This window comes from Zonotrichia leucophrys, chromosome 4, assembly GCF_028769735.1.
Source record: "Zonotrichia leucophrys gambelii isolate GWCS_2022_RI chromosome 4, RI_Zleu_2.0, whole genome shotgun sequence".
Classification (NCBI taxonomy): domain Eukaryota; kingdom Metazoa; phylum Chordata; class Aves; order Passeriformes; family Passerellidae; genus Zonotrichia; species Zonotrichia leucophrys.
The window spans coordinates 64,058,531-64,078,898 of NC_088173.1; the positions used below are offsets into that span (position 1 = coordinate 64,058,531).

Genomic DNA, 20,368 nt, shown 5'->3' on the forward strand with positions numbered 1-20,368 from the left:
GGGAATGTTCCCCTGGAGAAGGGAAGGCTCCAGGCAGAGCTCAGAGCTCCTGGCAGGGCCTGGAGGGGCTCCAGGAGAGCTGGAGAGGGACTGGGGACAAGGGATGGAGGGACAGGACACAGGGAACGGCTCCCACTGCCAGAGGGCAGGGCTGGATGGGACCTTGGGAATTGGGAATTGTTCCCTGTGAGGGCAGGCCGTGGCACAGGGTGCCCAGATTTGCTGTGGCTGCTCCTGGATCCCTGGCAGTGCCCAAGGCCAGGCTGGACACTGGGGCTGGGAGCACTGGTGGCTGTGCTGGGGGAGGCTCCGCTTTGCAGTTGCTCCTTTTTCAAGTAAACTCTATGTAGATGTTTGGTAATAACAATAAAATATGTTGGTGTTAGCATGATATGCTTTGTAACCCTGTTGCTGTTGGAAGCTGCAGCTCTAGGGTATAAAAGTGCATAAAATCGGTTTGAAGTAGGTGATGTTTACTTATTTTAGCGGTAAAACCACGTATTATATCAGCAGAGCTCAAATGCTCCTCCCCAAAATGAAAGTGTGCCAAAAAATAAATTACCACTAGAAATAGTTGTCTTATAGGATCTTTGTATTATGAATTTTGTGTCCAGCAACACTACTTTAGATTTGATCTGCTTCTTTATTTCTAGCCCAAAAATTTGACTCCATGGGTTGGACTGAGGAAAATCAATGTCTCCTATTGGTGCTGGGAAGACATGTCCCCCTTCACCAACACCCTGGTGCAGTGGCTTCCCAGTGAACCCAGTGATGCTGGATTTTGTGGATATTTAGCTGAGCCTTCCCAACAGGGATTGAAGGCAGCAACATGTATCAATGAGGTCAACGGCAGTGTCTGTGAAAGGCCAGGTAAGAGCTGCTGTCTGCTTGATTTGTATTTCCTGGAAGGCAAAGAGAATGCAATTTGTTACATTTTAAACCAGCTGCATTATGACTTTGCCGAAGAAAAATACTTCTGAACAAGAGTCTTGTGTGTATATTTCATGCAGGAAATAGAAATTTTAAAAATAGCTCACTATTTATGCTGTTAACTGTAATATTTGAAGTACATTATTTTAATTATTTTTTTTCTTAATTGCATACCTACATGTGACATTTAGGGTAATTATGGTATGCAGCATTCTCCTGTTTCAAAGAAATAAAAAATTAATAGTAACTTTCTGATTGAATTCCCCTTTTTCTCCTCTCCTGCTATGTAGCCAGAGGAGGATTTTATCAAAGTTTGAAATTAATTGGCCAAGACACTTTGGAGATATGAGAACTTTGAAAAAAACAATCTATTTGCTTTTGGGAAAAGTCTTCCAGCTTTATTGAAACTGCATATCTTTTCAGATGGCTTGGTCTGTTAATTCTCCATTGTAGCTGATCATTTCTGAATACCAATTAATGCCACTTTAAGTATTAGGGAAGTTGGCTGATTAAAAAAAATTAAGTACACTGCAGCAGTTGAAATCATTCTTTGTGGAAGAGCAGGATGCGAATCCTGAATGTGGAACCTGATCTCAAATTCTGTATGTTTTCACTTGCAGCACTTGGGTTTAAGCTTTGTGCTGGCTTTTATGGTCTGAGAACAGTCACTTGAAGAAAAACTTAAAGCATTGGCTCAGACTACAAACTGCTGAGTTAGTTCAGTCCTTGTTTGATGTCTGGAACTGATCTAATCACTTAAAGCATGTTCCTGTGAGCTCATGTAAAACAGGGCTCTGCCCTGCACTTTGCTGGGGAGGGTAACTAAGGAATGCATCAGCAGAACTGCAGAGAAAAGGAGACCACTGCTCCATGCCCAGAGCAGCTGTGGCTGCCCCTGGATCCCTGGCAGTGCCCCGGCCAGGCTGGGGCAGAGGGAGGTGTCCCTGCCATGGCAGGGATGGGTTGGGCTGGGCTGGGATGGGATGGGATGGGGTGGGATGGGATGGTCCCTAGATCCATTCCCAGCGGGAGCAGGGCGCAGTTGTTCCTGGCAGAGCTCTGATGCTGTCCTCCCCACAGCCAACCACAGCGCCAAGCAGTGCCGCACGCCGTGCGCGCTGCGCGCCGCCTGCGCCGAGTGCACCAGCGGCAGCTCCGAGTGCATGTGGTGCAGCAACATGCAGCAGTGCGTGGACTCCAACGCCTACGTGGCCTCCTTCCCCTACGGGCAGTGCATGGAGTGGTACACCATGAGCAGCTGTCCCCGTGAGTCACGGTGCTGGGCTGGGCTGGGGGGCAGGCCGTGGAGAGCCCTGAGGGGTGTGCTGGACATCCCTGGGATGGAGGGAACGAGGCCAGGCTGGATGGGGCTTGGAGCACCCTGCTCCAGCGAGAGGCTCCTGCCCATGGCAGAGTGTGGAGAGCCCTGTGGGCTGTGCTGGACATTCCCAGGATCGAGGGAACGAGGCCAGTCTGGGTGGGCCTTGGAGCACCCTGCTCCAGCCAGAGGCTCCTGCTGGGGTACAGGCTGTGGAGAGCCCTGTGGGGTGTGCTGGACTTCTCTGGGATGGTGGGAATGAGGCCAGGCTGGATGGGCCTTGGAGCACCCTGCTCCAGCCAGAGGCTCCTGCCCATGGCAGGGCGTGGAACAACACGGCCTCTTTCCAACCCGAAGCATTCTGCAATTGCCTGGTTATCAAATCCAAATCAGGGTTTACACAAGTGTTTTATTCTGAAGTATTGTCTACTTACGGACTGTAGTAGGATTTCCTACCTCATTTTAAAGAAATTATTTACTTTTTTGCCCCTTTTAGGTAGATGAGAGCAAACTGCAAAAGCTTCATGGCACTTTCGAATAGTGTGTTTTCCTTTCAAAGTGGAGTAAAAGGGCCTAAAAACTTAAAACAAAGTTTTAAGTTTTAAAAAAGTGAAGATGTAGAAATTATTTTATTTATGTTGAATTCTTTAGGAGCTGGGTGTGAGCAGGGGCATCACAAGTAGCTCAAAATGTTGCAAAATAAGAGATGAAGAAAATGAATTTAAGGAACATGAAAGTATGAACTTCCCATATTGCCAGAGGTCAAAAGTTGGAGGAAGCATCAGGCAGGAGATGAGTAAGCTAAAATAATGGAAAACAAACTTTTTTTTTCTTTTTGAAGGCAAATATTGTCTATTTAAACATCAAAATAGAAAGGCTGCTTATCTTGCAACACCAAGAATCCAGAAAATATTTTTCAAGATGGTCTAGGGAAAGAAATATAAAAAGTTTTAGTATGTTAAGAGTTTGTCACCCCTAAAATCCAATCCCATTAGAGAAAGGAGGGGCTAAAGGGTGGAATTTTATTTTCCTATTTGTATTCTATGCTTTTTGCCTCAGCTAAATACTTGAAATAATAGCATGTGATACTGAAATGTGGTAGGAAGAGGCTCCAAGTGACTAAACTGGCTGGGTTTTAGCCTTTGCCTCCAGATGGCTCATTTGATCATCCTATCTATTTTAAATAAATCAGAGATGTTTTGTAGAGGGAACATTAACCTCTAGTGTTAGAGGGTGGTGTGTAATGGTTCGAAAAACCTGTGTGTGTGTTGTGCTGTTTTGTAACTCACTGACTGTTGGAACCTTTGTTAATGGTTATCTTAGATTCTGGAATAAATATGCTGATATGAATGAACATGTTGCTGTGAATATCAGAATAAATATTTCTAGATTTGATGAGATAAATATTTTGGTGAGATAAAAATACAGTTATAGAATACATTCTGCATTTTTTGTTGCCTGTGTTTGAGATTGTGCTTTATTCCACAATTTTGTGTCGTGGTTTGTTTTTTTGTAGCTGAAAACTGCTCAGGGTACTGCACGTGTGCTCAGTGCCTGGAGCAGCCGGGCTGCGGGTGGTGCACGGATCCCAGCAACACCGGCAAGGGCAAGTGCATCGAGGGCTCCTACCGGGGGCCTGTCAGGATGCCCACCCCCTCCACACCAGGGAAACACAGCCTGGAGCCCGTGCTCAACGTCAGCATGTGCCCTGCCGAGACCAGCTACAACTGGTCCTTCATCCAGTGTCCAGGTAAAGAGCAACGTTTCAGTGTCCTACGTTTCCACTGATTGCAAGGGGAGAGAGTTTTCAACACTATGGCGGTGTCTTGTGTTCTCTCCTGTTAATGGAGAAGAGCATGGAATATAAGTAGGAATTACACACTTGGAGATGGAAGGGGCTGTGAAGCAGCTGAGCTGCGCAGGTTTGCTGCATGAAGACATTTATTACTTGGGATAAATTTTTCCTTTCCCTACAGATCTTTACGAGATTTTAACTTTTGTTTGTTTATTTATTTTAAGTCTGTTTAAAAGGAAGGCAGATCTTCCTTTGAAGGTCGTTTTAAGTGTTAATAATGCTTAGGATGATTTTTAACTGTTTTTGACACAAAACCAACACTCCTGTCACCGACATTTTTTCGTAAAAATCCTTTCTTTGGGATTTTTCCTCTTCTGGGAAGCTGAGGCCCCAGGAAGAGAATGTAAACAATGGTTCTCTGCTGCTGTGGAATGCAACAGGTGCAGCTGTGATTGGTCTTCTGTGAGTGTTTGGATTTGCTGACCACTAACAGGAGAGTTGTCCTTGTTTTCTGCTTGGACATAGAACTATTGTTATTGATTCGTATTCTATTCTTAGCTTAGCAAGCTTCTGAACTTTTCTCTCTATTTCCTTATAGTATAGTCTTAATATATTATATATCATAAATTAATAAATCCAACCTTCTGATCATGAAGCCAAGATTCTCGTCTATCTCTCTCACCCTGAAAAACCCTTGCAAAGCCATGTAACACACTCCCCTCTCCGTTCCTTGTAAATCCATCCCACCAGCAGCTTCCAGTACAATGTGCATGTAGTGTTTTGCAGTTCAGTTTTCAGTGTGTTGCTCTAAATTCCATTTATTGATGTACACCAGTCTTCGGGCCCATGTATGGCTGGCAAGAGACGAGAAGCTCTGAGGGAGATGCATGAAATGGTTTCATTTGTCCCCTGCACAGCGCAGCTCCCGAGGGTCTCTGAGGGCTGTGTTTGATCCCCAGCACTCACAGGTGTCCTGTTTGCTTTTCCCACAGCGTGCCAGTGTAACGGGCACAGCCGGTGTGTGAACGAGAGCGTCTGTGAGAAGTGTGAGAACCTGACCACGGGCAGGCACTGTGAGACCTGCATCTCGGGCTACTACGGGGACCCCACCAACGGGGGCACCTGCCAGCGTAAGTGCAGCCCCGAGGCTCCCGCTCTGCTCAGTCCTCTGCTGGCCTAACACAAATTACATCCTGATAATTCATGTTTTCTTTCCTGTGGGTGAGGCTCAATTCTTGTTTCTTCAAATCAAAGACACTCAGACTGCTGAGTGGAATTCCTTTCACTGCACGTAAAGATGATTTTATAGCCTCCTTTCTAAACTTGGAATGACCACAATGAAAAATGTCTGTACTTTAGTGTTTGATGATCCTGTATTTAAAAGAAACAGTGTTGATCCAAATGTCTTGAACAAATTTCTGCTTATCTAAGTTTCACCTTCTATTCCTTTTGGTTAATGTGTTCTGTGTTTATAGTTAAAATTGTCTGCTTTGTAAAGGCTTGCAGTGTTTCACTGAAGACTTGGCTGGATTTCAGTTGAGGATTAGGAGAACCCTGTTAAAATTGCATTTCAGTTTGTAAAGTGCTTTGGGACTCTTTGGCACAAAGAACCATTTTCAGCTGTGCAAGATCCAGTTAACAAACTTGGAAAAAGTCTTCCTTGAAAGAGCAATGCATTTAATATTGACAAATATACATGGAAGACTTGGAGTTTTGACCTGCAACCTTGTGGTATAATTTTGAACTGCTGTGAATTTTTCAGTGCTCTGCCATGGGGAGACTGTAAACCAGAGACCAGGTGTGAGAGGTGCAGAAGTGAAGGAAGGTGCTTCTTGCTACTAAGAGATTTAATCAAAGAATCATCAAATGGTTTGGGTTGGAAGGGACCATAAAACTCATCCCAATTCCCTGCCATGGACAGGGACACCTCCCACTGTCCCAGGCTGCTCCCAGCCCCAGTGTCCAGCCTGGCCTTGGGCACTGCCAGGGATCCAGGGGCAGCCCCAGCTGCTCTGGGCAAGTGTGCCAGGGCCTCACCTCCATCCCAGGGAACAATTCCTCATTCCCAAGATCCCATCCAGCCCTGCCCTCTGGCAGTGGGAGCCATTCCCTGTGTCCTGTCCCTCCATCCCTTGTCCCCAGTCCCTCTGCAGCTCTCCTGGAGCCCCTGCAGGCCCTGCCAGGGGCTCTGAGCTCTGCCTGGAGCCTTCCCTTCTCCAGGGGAACATTCCCAGCTCTGCCAGCCTGGCTCCAGAGCAGAGGGGCTCCAGCCCTGCAGCAGCTCCGGGGCCTCCTCTGGGTTCTCTGCAGCAGCTCCACGTCCTCCTGCTGTTGGCCCCAGGGCTGGGGCAGCTCTGCAGGTGGGCTCTCACCTGAGGGAGGGGCACAGGGACACAATTCCCACCTTGCCTTTGCCACCAGCCCCAGGCAGCACCCCCAGGTCCTTCTCCCCAGGGCTGCTCTCCAGCCCTTCCCCACCCATCCTGTGGTTGTGCTCTGCCTTGCTCCAGCCCCATGCAGGACCTTGCACTTGGCCTTGTGTAACTTCATGAGGTTCACACAGTCCCATGTCTCTGGTCTGTCCAGGCCCCCATTCTGCTATGCTGGTACTGTTGGGGGCCATCTAGGTCTGTCTGGATGTCCTGCTCTCCTCCTGCCTGCTGGCCTTACCAGTTTGTTGTCACCAGCACACTTGCTGTGGGTTCCTCAGTCCCAGTGCCCCTGTCACCAGCAGAGATGTTAAACAGCACTGACCCAGTGGATTATGTCAGTGGAGTATAGTGAAGTGGAATGAAACAATTAGATACAGGGATGGAAAAGGTAGAATAAAAATAACATTGCTCAGAGCAGTGTCAGTACTTCTGTGAAATGAGTGTGGGTGGTTTGTGGCCAGCCTGGAAGAATGAACTGGGGGTGATTAATGAGTGGGCATTGAAGACTTTTTATTGCTTCTTCCAAATGTGGTGACAATGCAATAGAAAATAGTTGGATATTAATTTAGGATGTTTATTGGGAGTAATGCTGACCTTTTGGATGAACATGAGGGTCAGTAGCTGCAGCATGGAGTCCTGTTTCCTCAAGAAGGGGGAGGTGGTGATGGTTGGGGCTATGAGGAACTTCCCAATGGAGAGATTTGAAGAAGGGGGTGAAAAACTCACAGAGATACAGCTGCCCTCCTTAGAACAAAGGGATATGGAATTCCAACACACAGCACAGCGACAGGGGCTCAGAGAAGAAGGTGCATCCCTGACACTTGATTTCACAACCTTATCTGCCAGATAAAATACTGCTGATACTTATAAGCTCATTTCAGGTGAAGATACTTTGAAATGCTCTAAAGTTTACTTGAAAGTAATGAATAAATTGAGGCTGAGTTGACTGAGAAAATACAGATTTCTACCCTGAGCTTTCAGTTTTAATCACTGCATCACGACGTGCCTGTTGGTAGGTGTCGCTTTTCCATGTATGTGGAAATGGAGAGTAAGTTCCTTTGGACTCTTGTGCATGAGGATTGTCCCAAAATAGTTTGTTGTTGAGATAATGAATGACAGACTGAAATCATCCAGATGCCTGAAAAAGCAATTAGAAAATGTGTAGAGATTGTGGAACCGCTTTCGTTCCTTATCTGATGGAACCAGTAGCTCCTGTCAGAAGTGCTTTGCTCTCAAGTGCTTTGGACCCAGGTTTTTAATTTGCTGTGATTTAACACTGTTTACTGGGAAGGGGAAAGAATGAGGGAAGCAGGAACCTGGGCAGAAAGACTGAAGTGGATTGGGAAAGGGAAAGCAAGAGCAAATCACCCTATCTGATGCAGCCAGACTGACTTCTGCCTATTAGTCATTTTTGCTTGGTGAAAACCTTTCCAGAGGGGAATTCTTCAGATAAGGATGGGTAGCAGAGCTAGCTCCTGTTTTCTCCCTTCTCTTAGCTGTGGTCCTTCCATGCTTTCCCATTAATAGTGTGCTGATTTCACTCTTTGTGCATTTGTGAGCAATACTTAGTGCTGCTCTGTTTTTAGAGCCCTCTGTCACAGCCATGCTGCAGACTATTGTTGTACACTCCAGCCTGACACACACACAAACATCTGTGTGCTTGCACACTTACTGCCTAGTGTGAGTCCTGGGATCATGGAATGGTTTGGGATTGAAGGGTTCTAATAGACCATCCTGTGCCACCCCCTGCCATGGCAGGGACACCTCCCCCTGTCCCAGGCTGCTTCCAGCCCCAGTGTCCAACCTGGCCCTGGGCACTGCCAGGGATCCAGGGGCAGCCGCAGCTGCTCTGGGCACCTGTGCCAGCCCCTGCCCACCCTGCCAGGGAACAATTCCTTGCCTATATCCTGTCTAACCCTGCCCTCTTTTATTTCAGTGCTTTCAGTCCTGCATATCTCTGTAAAAAGTCCCAACACAAGATTATATTACTTGTGGTGAAAATATTTTGTCAAACTGCAGTTATTTCCCTGAAAAAATTGTCTGCATCACATCATACGCCCTGGTGTTGGCAGAGCTAGGCAGATAATAACTAAATGGCAGGTAAATCACTCCTCAGAGGTTGCTTTTAGGAAGTGTCCAAGTAGAGAAGTATTAATCAAGAAGGGCAGGAAATGCAGCACATCAAATGTAAAAATAGCTGCAAGGTGCTTTCTCTGCATTCAGGATTTTTCTGAATTTTCTGGTTAAAGTTTCCCATGAAAATATGCTGGTGGGAGATAAGGAAGTTATTTGCAAGTGAAGGGAAGGCACTATTATGCCTGAAATCAGATTGCAGCTGTGGCAGCGCTTCTGAACGCATGCACACAGCCTTCACTGGTGGCCCATGAGCTGCTGCTGCCATGGACCTGCCTGCTTCCCTCTGCCAGGGCTCAAGGGGCCCTGCAGGGCAGCTGAAGCACGTACATGGGGTGTTGGGCAGGTGGCTGGTGGTGTTGCCATTGGGAAGCTGGCCCATCACAAACACAGAAAGAGCAGTGAGGACCCCCATGACCATCTCTGAGTGAGCCTGGGAGCCCTGCTTTGTGGAGAAGGTAGGAGGAACACCAGTGTGGTTCATCATCAGGCTGTTACCAGGACTGACAGTCAAAAAGCCATTTCCAGTGCTTGTGGGTTTCTGCTCTGTCCGCTGGCTCCAGTGGGAAATTGTCATTTGTAAACTCCAGCAGGCGTGTCTAGAACATTCTATCAATAGTTTGTTTCCAAAATTTAAAGTTCTCTGAAAAGCCATGAGAAGATATCTCTGTGCATATTCCAGTTATTTAGTGAATGATCTCCAGTTACGTGCTTGTAGGAAAGTGGATAAAAGAATAGATTCTGTTGTTTTAAATAGAGATATTTGAGTGTTCAGACTTCTTGATATGCTAAAGAGCAGAGAGGAAAGAAGAATTAATGTTATTGCTCAAGATGCTGCAATCTGCCTTTAAACAACCCGAGGTTAAAAAAATCAAGAGAAATTTCATGTATGTTCATATTGAATATTGATCCAACGTCACTTTGCTTCCCTTGTGCAAAGCATAAGGAAAGAAGTACAAGACATTCTCAATAGTACTAAGACTTATTTTTCTTTAAGTGGCACTAATGAAAAGAGTGTTTCCTTCACAGAATACAATTACTTTGTTGAATTTTCATTCAGTCTCCTTGTTCCAACAATAGGCCTTTTTGCTTCTTCCTATTTTGCTCTGTGTTGCTGCTAGGAAACCACTCATCCACATCTGAGAAGCACAATTAAGTGTCCCTGATACAGTATAGCTTCCATTGTATGCCAACAGAAAGAAGATATCAAAAGGATTCCTAAAATAACGTCCAAAGCTGGCAGAGATATTCAGGATGGGGACTTGATGTCTAAGAATCTGCTGGTACATTGATTGGCATGGCTGCTTAATGAGGAGGAATATGTCTTCTTAACAAGGAGGCTCTGGCCTTTAAAGCATCTTGTTCCTAGCAAGCTCAAGGACCATAAACAAGGGATCTTTACTTTGTGTAGTTTTTCCCTTGTATTGTACACTCTGCTGTGCACAGCTCCAGATGGATGCACCTGCATTGGCAGAGTGACTCCTAAATGGCACCTACATGCCAGAAGTTGTTAAATCCATTCTTGCAGTGAGAGTGAACAAGATGTCAAAGTCAACTGGCTGTGTAGGCTTTGTTCTTACTTGTTGGTTTGGTTTTGTTTCTCCTCTACATCTTTGTAAATAAAGGTCTCAAAGTGTGTCAATATCAGCATTTAGCTTAAATCAGGAGGATTTTTATGAAGAAAATCTCCTGTATGTCCTGACCATTCTACCTTGGGTTGGATCTTGAGCAGACTCAGGTGAATGAGGTGGTCTGTTTTGGGCATGCCTCAAACCTGAAGTTGTTCAGAGCTGTGCAGGTTTGCTTCAACCACAATTCAATGACATTCTGCACAAAGTTATCCTAAAATATAGTGGGGAACTAGTCCCAGCATGGACAATATCACCATCTTAGCACCAGATGTTTTCTGCTGGTGCTGTTGATGATGACATTGTTTCCTCAGTAGGACTGATGAAATATTATTTTTCCCAAGATCTGTTTATTTATTTCTGGTAAAAGCCCCTGAAGTCCCATGGGCTTTGTTTTATTTTCCCAATTCTTCTCTCAAGAGTTTTGAGTTTGGCTGAAATGTGTTAACAAGCCCAAAATTATTTCAAATATTGTCTTTTCCTTCCTAGTTATGATATCAGCCCTGCTGTCTAACAATAGGAGAGGAAGTTAAATGAATTTTTGAGGCTAAAACGCTGAGTCTGATGATAATTTCATACAAACCACCAGTCCTGGGTAGCCTGTGCTTGCTCTGTTTTGACGCACGGTTCTATTTTCATCTGCCTTCTGTAGCACAAAGAAAGCAAAGGACACCAAATGGGTTTTCATCTGCACGTTAATTGTTGATGTATCTCAGTTTGACAACTAAAGGACTTAATTGCTATTGAATTTGCTTCTCTTCTTCATTCAATGTTGCATCTTCTCCCCCTCTGCTCAACAGCTTGCAAGTGCAATGGCCACGCGTCCGTCTGCAACACAAACACAGGGAAATGTTTCTGCACAACCAAGGGAATCAAAGGAGATGAGTGTCAGCTGTGAGTTCATTTCCCTTTCTTATTTGCAATAAAAAATTGTGCACGTACCATCTTCGACACCCCTCCTCCCCCCCATTTTTTAATGGTTGTGTTTATGATGTCTCTGCTCATTTCTTCCTCCTGACAGTTGACTGACTGCACTGAGGGTGCAGCCAGCCGTGGGTCCCCTGGGGAATATCATGAACAGGATGATTTCCTGAAGAATTCAAATTTTAAAAACATTTCAACTGGGAATATCATGCAGAAGGGATGGCTGAAAAAATCCCCACGCCCCAAACTATACATAGAATCACAGAATGGTTTGGGTTGGAAGAGACTCTGGGCTCATCCCGTTCCACCCCCTGCCATGGCAGAAAACTCCCACTGTCCCAGGGGCATCCAAGCCCCAGTGTCCAACCTCCAAAGAGCCACTTGGGCACTGCCAGGGATCCAGGGGCAGCCACAGCAAATCTGGGAATCCCAGCCCAGCCCCTGCCCACTCTGCCAGGGAAAAATTCCCGATTCCCAATCTCCCATCCATCCCTGCCCTCTGGCACTGGGAGCCGTTCCCTGGCTCCTGTCCCTCCATCCCTTGTCCCCAGTCCCTCTGCAGCTCTCCTGGAGCCCCTGCAGGCCCTGCCAGGGGCTCTGAGCTCTGCCTGGAGCCTTCCCTTCTCCAGGGGAACATTCCCAGCTCTGCCAGCCTGGCTCCAGAGCAGAGGGGCTCCAGCCCTGCAGCAGCTCCGGGGCCTCCTCTGGGCTCTCTCTGCTTTGCTTTATCCTTCAATATCTTCTTTTTACCCGGCGCATTTCACCGTCCATGCTCTCTGATGCTGTTCAGTGCGAGTGTAAATATATCCGAAATGAGCCTTTGACATTCAAGCAGTTTAATGGAGCAGTTTTAGAGCAACAAATTTGCTGGAGGTTTTTCTGTAACATAACAGAAATGCTTTTAGTGTAATGTTAGGGGAAATAATTTAATTCCAAATAATTTCATTGCCAGGTTTATTTTTAAAGCATTGCTCACATGAGTAAACATTTATAGGATAGGACCTGGAATAGCCATAAATGACTAAGCTAATCCAGTTCCATGCATTGTGGAGAGCTAATAAATACCTTCCAGGTGGATGCAAACGTTAATATCCAGAATTTTATATTGCATTTTTACTGCATATGAGTTGGACTTGGACCGAACATGAAATTTCTTCATCAGCCCAGTGTAGCTCAGACATTCATCTTTAATTGTGTACTGCTCTCAGCACAGGTTGTGTTTTCTGGTATTTAGTGGCTGGGAATAAATAAAACTGCAAAAAAAATTCCATTTATTAAAAAATGTATATCCTTTTTAGGTGTGAAGTTGAAAACAGATATCAAGGAAATCCACTTAAAGGAACGTGTTACTGTGAGTACCCTTGGGATTTTGTTTGGAGATAAAAAATGTGCTTGAAGTTTAAAATAACTTATTTAAAACTTGTTTCAGTTGCCTCAGCATATGTTTAAAGTATGGGGGATTAAGGAAAGGACTAAAAAACAGCTGTAAAAACCTTCACTTTTCTCAAATACGTTGTTTAAAGAGAATGAAAATACTTTTCTTGATAAGGTCCATGTGATGATTAGATCTTTTGAACAATGTTTTGAATGTTTTTCATGTGACTGAGATGAAATCTGGTCTTTTGGAGAGCACTCTAAACTATATTCCTAACAGGTAAAAAACAAGGAGTGTCCTTAGAATTTTTAGAAATGCAAAATACTGTTTATTTTAAATTCTGGTCCAGGTTAGAATGGATTTCAAAATTGCCACGTTTCCTCTGAAATGAGCAGTTGGATTCCCATGCAGTTCCAGAAGATCCTTTGCCAAGATTCAGATTACCTAATGGAAACTTTCCAGTTTCTATTTGCAAATATTAGCAATCAGCAGCCTGGCAGGCGTGGAGAGATGGAATCTTAAATTACATAAAGTCTCCAGTAGTGGTTTTGTCCAGCACAGAAATTATCAACTGCCTGGTTTTGGCTTATTTGAATTCTGCTTGTGTGGCCAAACAAGGGCACTGCTGGCTCCTCGTGGCATCTCTGTGTAAGAATGACCAAATTCCTTGCTGAAATGGCAGGGATGAAAAGTGGAGAAAGGCAAAGCTTTGCAGCTCTTACAAGAAGAACCTTGTGCTGCCCACATCCTCTCTTGCTTGGTTTCATTCCCTGACTGTTTCTCTGTGCTGTGTCTGATGGACACCAGCAGCTTGTCTGACTTGTGTCAGTCAATGAGGGGTCACTGGGAGGCAGTGAGAGGAAAACAGCACCTGGTGTGTCAGTTCCTGGTTATTATTGCTGGGAATATCTCTGCATGGCTTCAGGAATGTGCACAAGTCACAGCAGTGTGCAGGAGTGGAAAGGTACTGAGGTGGGTGAGTGCACCCCACAGGTGGCTGTGGCTCACACCAGCCCGGGCAGATGGGAGCAGGGAAGGACAGACAGACAGACCAGAGGCTGCTCCTGGTGTGCCTGGGTGGGATGTGTCCCAGAGCAGGATGGCAGCTGGGTTCATCACCAACCAGCTGCTCTATAGAACCTCTCCAGGAAAATCTGCTGATGTACAGAAACCTGGAATGGGGGGACCACTGGTCCCGTTCCAAGTGGGAATTACCCAGTGGGAATTACACAGCTACTGAACTTTTCTGCTATTCCCTTTGATCACAGAGGTATTGCAGGCTGGAAAAGTAAATCTTTTGGCATGTTTTTTACAGTGTATAGGTAGGAATATTGATTTAGATCAAGGCTGGAGGCTGTTGCCTGGCAAGTATAAGCCAGCTCTCTTCCCTCTCTAGCTAGGCTCAGCTCCTGGAGTTTTTTCTTCCTTATGTGGGATCAAATGTAGGTTGAAGTAATTTGTAGCAGTGTCACGATAGTGTCTGTTCTGGTTGTCCAAGAAACCCTTCAGTGACATCATGGCTTGCTTTGCAGAAGTTACTTTATTCCAGGAGATGGGATAACTGTCTCCCTGCATTCCTTACAGATACTCTGCTCATTGACTATCAGTTCACCTTCAGCCTTTCCCAGGAGGACGATCGCTATTACACAGCAATCAACTTCGTAGCAACACCTGAAGAGGTACATTTTCTATTTTCCCTTTTAACTTTGTCCATTGCCTTCTCTTGGCCCTGGAGGCAATGAGTTGTTACAGTTCTGTGGGTCTTTGGGTGTACTCCTGTGATATGGAAGGTATGTCCTGCTCCATGAAGCACCCAGAGCTTTTTGACCGTGGCTTGGCTGTGTAGTCCCAAATCATCACAGGAAGATTTCATAAAGAGCCACAGCTGATTCTTACCAGTTGTTGGAACAACCTCTGAGCCATTCCAGCTTTTTTTAAATCACAGACCAATTTGAATTGGAAGGGACCTTAAAGCTCATCCTGCTCCAAACCCCCCTGCCATGGCAGGGACACCTTCCACTGCCCCAGGCTGCTCCCAGCCCCAGTGTCCAGCCTGGCCTTGGGCACTGCCAGGGATCCAGGGGTAGCCACAGCAAATCTGGGAATTCCAGCCCAGCCCCTGCCCACTCTGCCAGGGAAAAATTCCCAATTCCCAATCTCCCATCCATCCCTGCCCTCTGGCAGTGGGAGCCGTTCCCTGTGTCCTGTCCCTCCATCCCTTGTCCCCAGTCCCTCTGCAGCTCTCCTGGAGCCCCTTCAGGCACTCCTCAGGCACTTCTCTTCTGCAGGCTGAGCAATCCCATCTCCCCTGGCCTGGCTCCAGAGCAGAGATGTTTTGCTTGTTTTCATCCCACATCTTGTGTCTCAGTTCTTCCATTGATATTCTGTACACAGGACTCCTTTGTTATGTATATTTTTGCTCCTTGAGGAGGCGAATACTTCTTCCAGAAAATAATTATGTAGTTTTTAGCTTGATGTATTTTCTTTATGTTACAAATTTCAAGATAATTTTTTTTAGCAATGATTTCCCAGGAAAGAGTACGGTAAAACTGCTTATCCTAAAAATGGGGTTTCTTTTTTTGTTTTTTCCTTCAGCAAAACAGAGACCTGGACATGTTCATCAATGCATCTAAAAACTTCAACCTCAACATTACTTGGTCTACAAGTTTTGCAGGTAAATTGAGGATGATCTGAGTAACTCAGGAGCTTCTTTCATTTAGCAGTTTCTGAAAAAGACAGATTTAAGTTGGAAAACTCTGGGGGGGGTTTTAACCTATGTACTTTTTGCATAGTGTTCTTAAATTGTCAGCCTGAGGGGGGAAGTAAAATGTTTAAAAAAACCTATGTTTTCAACTTTTATAGTGTTGTTTTGTAAACATTGAAAGTGCAAATTTGATTTTTTACAATGCAACATCTTGGCACACAGTGGTTTTGATAACACAGTGCAGCTTGACATAGTTGGTTTTGAATGAATAGTTAATTTTTTAAAATTAGAATTTAGGATGGTTTGCCTTTTTGTTTGTTTTCTTAAGTGCACCTTGAAATACCTTTTCTTGCTACTCCTTACAACAGCTGGCACACAGGCTGGGGAGGAAATTCCAGTTGTTTCCAGAACTAATATAAAAGAGTACAAGGACAGTTTCTCCAATGAGAAATTTGATTTCCGCAACAACCCAAACATCACCTTCTTTGTTTACGTCAGCAATTTCACCTGGCCCATAAAAATACAGGTAGGAGCTGCTAATATATGTCAAATTGTTTAAAGGTGCTTTTTCTATTTCTCTCAAAACTGTGGCAGTTTGCTGTGTGTGGAGGAGTGCAAGCTGAGCCAGGCTGGTGTAGTCCCAGAGCAGACAGAGTCTGATGTTCCTGGGTAAGAGGAAGAGGGTGTGAGGAATCTTCTGATCATGCCTCAGCCCAGTGGATCTGAAGATGTGAAATAGAGACACTCATTTATTAACAGGGCCGTGATTACAAGGTGTCTGACTTCAAATGTGCAGGTCTTGGTGTTGTAGAAGAGGACTGATAAAGCTGGAAAGGAAGCCTGGAAAGAGCAGACAGAGGAAATGCTTTAGGAGCTCTTTAGTGCCTGGTACTCAAAAGGCCCAGCTCAAGGGCCACCCCCTTTCTCTTGCTGCTGCCTCTGGCTGGTGGCACGTGCAGGACCAGCAGCTCATCCTTCCCCTTTATTAGGGGTGGGTGGTTGGCAGGCAGCGCCTGGGGCACCAGGCTGGCCGTGGGGATGAAGTGGTGCAGAATGAGCAGGGACGGAGCTTAGTGGTGATTAAATCAGACAGAATCACTCTCTGACTGGTGGTCCTAAAATCAGACAGAATCACTCTGTGATTGGGGGTGATAAAATCAGACAGAGTCACTCTGTGATTGGGGGTGATAAAATCAGACAGAGTCACTCTGTGATTGATGGTGATAAAATCAGACAGAATCACTCTGTGACTGCAGTTACAGAGCCTGCAACTGCTGAGGCAGCTCACAATTCAGAGCAGCCTCAGCCACCTTCTTGCAGTGGGCTGGTCAAGTATCAGCTCCCTGTGTGCTCAGAATGATGTGAGTGTTTGAAGGACAAAATCCTTGGAGGTCTGGAGTGGAGATCATGGAATGGTTTGGGTTGGAAAGGGCTTTAAAGGTGCCATGGGCAAGGACAGCTTTGGCTAGCCCAGCTTTCTCCAGCCCTGTCCAACTCCAGCAGTTACAGGGATGGGGCAGCACAGAGCTCAACTAAAGCTTGGAATATTTGAATTCTGCCTCGTTGAAGAAACTTGGTCAAATATGGGAACCCAAATCCTTCCATCTTCAGCCTTGTTCATGCGATTGTTTTGTGAAAGCTGACATTTCACATCAGTGCACTCAGTGTTTCAAACATATTGGTCAGGCAAAATCACTCTTTCAACAAAAATAATGCACAGGATAACAATGAGCAAGACAATGAGATCCACCTGGAAAAAAGGTCCTTAAGCTATAGTGATATTTTTCCTGAATTTAACAAAAAAGTATTAGGAATACTTGTGAAATGTTCTTAACACCTTTTCCTAAAGATGCTGGGTTTTAATTACTTGGGAAACTTTGTCTTGTTGATTGCAGACTGAAGATTTGGCAGGTTGGCTTTGGACTGTTTTTAATATCACTTACAGTTTTGATAATCAGTTTGCAGCTGGAGAGTTTTTACTTCATAAACTGGTAAAGTCTTAGTTTATTTTCAAGTCCTGAGTTTTAAATATGAAGGAGTTGATGAGCTGCAATGTAAAATCTTTGTCATTGGATACTCAAGTAGCAAGTCCCAAACCTCCTTGTTTTCATGTAAGTACTATTGTCACAGGGGAAATAGCATCTGTGTACAAAGGTGAGCCCTTATGCAATGATTTATTTAAATATTTAAGCTTCTCTTTCATCAAATTCATAAATGCAGGAGTCAAGAAAAAAAGTAATTTTTTTTTTAACCTTATGGGTTATTTTGATTGATATTTGAATTTCCATAATCAGTGCCAGGCTGTACCTTACCCTGATTCATTTCTTTGTTATTTATTGCTGCAGAACTGTGTGTTAGGGATACAGCTGATAAGGTTTTCTCTTACCTCTCCTTACAGCGTCCCCTCTTCCCTTCCCCTTCTGGTTTCCTTTACTTGTATGGTTGAAACCTCCCTTGCTGCTTTGTTTTCATTTGCTGAGCAATGCCACAGCTTGATTTCTGGCAGCTCTTATTTTATCTCTCTGCTTCTTGCTGACTTTCAAGACATTGCTAATGAATCCTTTCCTCTCCTTAATACAGAGTCTCTCTAATTGATCCTCATGTCCCTTTTGAGGTTAGCTCTGAGGATGCAGCTTTCAAATAGTTTTTCATCTTTGACCTGAGAGAAATATTTAGATGGCAGCTTTCCCATTCCTGATCTCCTTATCCACTTGATTTTACTGTTTGATTTCATTTCTCATAGTTAAAGAGTGAACTTTGATTCTCTTACAACACTTAACCTCTCTTTATCCTTAATTTAATGTGAATGTGCTTGTATGCACTCAATCCAAGTTAATGTTTTATGACCAGCTCTTCTTAATATCTTTATTACTTGCCAAAACAGTCTAAAATAGCATCAGCTCTTATTCATTGAGACACAGTTTTTGTGTAAAAGTCTGGCAACCACCAGCAATCTGTGGTCCATGGAATTTCTGTTAGTTTTCTCTTCAGTGCATAGCTAAAACCCAGGACCCACTGTGTCCTCTCAGGTCTTGTGCAATCTGCTGTGAGGGACTGACCTTGCCTCAGCTGCAATCTGTGTCCCTACCTGTCCTTTCCATACCCCAGTTTTCTTCATTTTTGTGAAGTCGCGGCTCTCTGTAGTTTGTGTTTGATATGCTAAAATAGAAGCTAAATCATGGTACAGGTTTTTGGGACAAAGATTTTTTTTGACAAATGCCCAGAGAAGCTGTGGCTGCTTCATCCCTGGAAGTGTTTCAGGCCAGGTTGGATGGGGCTTTGAGCACCCTGGTGTAGTGGAAGGTGTCCCTGCCCATGGCAGGGGGGTGGAATGAGATGAGCTTTAAGATCCCTTCCAACCCATCTCACTCTCTGATTCTGTGATTTTAAGACTTCTGGCCATCAGTCCTTGACCCATGCTACATTCTTCTCAGGAATAATTTCCTTCTATTATACTTTCCTATACTTTCCTTCTCTCATTTGTTTTTCCAAGGGGTTCATCCCTGATTTCCCTGCAGAAAAGTTCCTGTGCTGTTGGGATCAGTCCTTCAGGGCAGACTGGCTTGTTAATTAAAACTCCATGTTGCAGTATGGGCAGGATGCAAACTGTTCTCTTATCTCCTAGCTTGTCTCCTCCAGTATTCCTCACTGCAGCTCCACTATTAAACTGTCACACAGCGACAGAACATGTTTCAATTTCCTTTGGAAATTACGCTGATTTTAATAGAGTATGTCGAAGGCAGGAAAACTCTGCTCCTGCCAAGCTGCTGGAAATGATTCTGTCCTCATGTATGTGCATCACCTGGCAGCTCATGCGTGTGTTTGGGCTGTTCCTGGGCAGTGCAGCATGTCCAAATCATATTTTAGGGGTTTATTCTTTGTTTGGCTATCTTAGTAAACTGTCATTGTGCATACACTCACTTGTCCTGGCTTATTTTCAATTTCAATACAACAGATGTATTTAAACATGAGTGTTTATGTCTATACAAAATCTTGCAATAGAAAACTTTATAAATGTAGTTTTTACTGCAAAGCAATTCTACAGTCCGCCTTATTTTGTTTTTCTAAGTATTGCAAACTTTATCTTGAAGTCCTTGATTGAAATCTGTCTCTTATTTATTCTCTCTCCTTGCCTGTTAAAATCTGCACATGGAAAGTGTAAGTGTTCCTTTGTGTAAGAGATGGCTGCGTCCCTGCCAATGCTCAGTTCTGGCTCTTCTTTCCTTGTCTTGCTCCACCTGTTTTTCAAACCACTTCAGTTCATTTATTTTTTTTAAAGTATGTTAGTTTGGGATGTCTTTCCCTGCCTGGTTAATGACTTAAAATGATCATTCAGTAAAAGAACTAAAGCAGCAAAATGCAGAAAGCCTTCAAAGTACAGCAATCTTCTTCCTAATTTCTCCTTTCTGAGCAGTTCCAAGCATGAAGGACTTCACTTAAAGCTTTACTTTGCCAAGCTTTCCTGAAAATCCCGGTTTGGTCTTGTTGATAGTGTCTGGATATTTCTATTCTCTCTGCTTTGTGAGCTCATCTTTGCTGCAAATGTTGGACACATGGAATTTTGCAGCATTTAGCAAACTCCAGTTGTTCACCTTCCTGTCCTCAGCCTGGCTCTAAACATTCCCTGTCTTCCCCCAAACTGGGAATGCACCCTTTAGGAAAGGACATTAGTGGGTGTTGAACAATTGAGATTTTTTTACACTTATGCAAATGTAATAGTAATCTTTCCCCCACTATTCTTCCTCTTTGCTTAATCTTCATTATGAGTTTGCTTTGTTATTCTTTCCAAACTTAGCTCAGAGTAGAAGAGAGACATTGACTGTAAATAATCTGCCGTACAATAGCACAGTAAGAAGCAAAGGAATTCAGTTCAGAAACTTCCAGAGGAGTTCTCTTCATGGGTTTCAATCCGTGCAAAGTCAGCTCACTCTGAGGTGAAACTGTACTTCTGGAGCTGACAAGTAGCTAATGGTGAGAGTTTGAAACTCTCTCAGATACCTGTGTAAATGTCAGCTGGTTTTAACACTGTTTAAACTTGGTTGTATTTACCTGGGGCCAAGTCCAGTGAGTGAATTCCTCTCCAGAGTGTACAGAAGGGTGAAAATTCCATCTGCTAATACAGGAAGCTC

At 44.4% G+C, this 20,368-nt stretch overlaps 1 protein-coding gene across 1 annotated transcript in view; it reads left to right on the forward strand.

Moving 5' to 3' along the window:
- Window positions 1–20,368, forward strand: part of ATRN (attractin) — a 150,330-nt gene that overhangs the window by 70,680 nt on the left and 59,282 nt on the right. Inside the window, exons 16-24 of the mRNA XM_064711922.1 lie at window positions 654–870; window positions 2,011–2,196; window positions 3,765–3,998; window positions 5,036–5,173; window positions 11,037–11,130; window positions 12,459–12,511; window positions 14,120–14,214; window positions 15,131–15,209; window positions 15,608–15,765. Of these exons, the coding sequence (XP_064567992.1) occupies window positions 654–870; window positions 2,011–2,196; window positions 3,765–3,998; window positions 5,036–5,173; window positions 11,037–11,130; window positions 12,459–12,511; window positions 14,120–14,214; window positions 15,131–15,209; window positions 15,608–15,765 (1,254 nt within the window). The remainder of the gene's footprint in view (window positions 1–653; window positions 871–2,010; window positions 2,197–3,764; window positions 3,999–5,035; window positions 5,174–11,036; window positions 11,131–12,458; window positions 12,512–14,119; window positions 14,215–15,130; window positions 15,210–15,607; window positions 15,766–20,368) is intronic.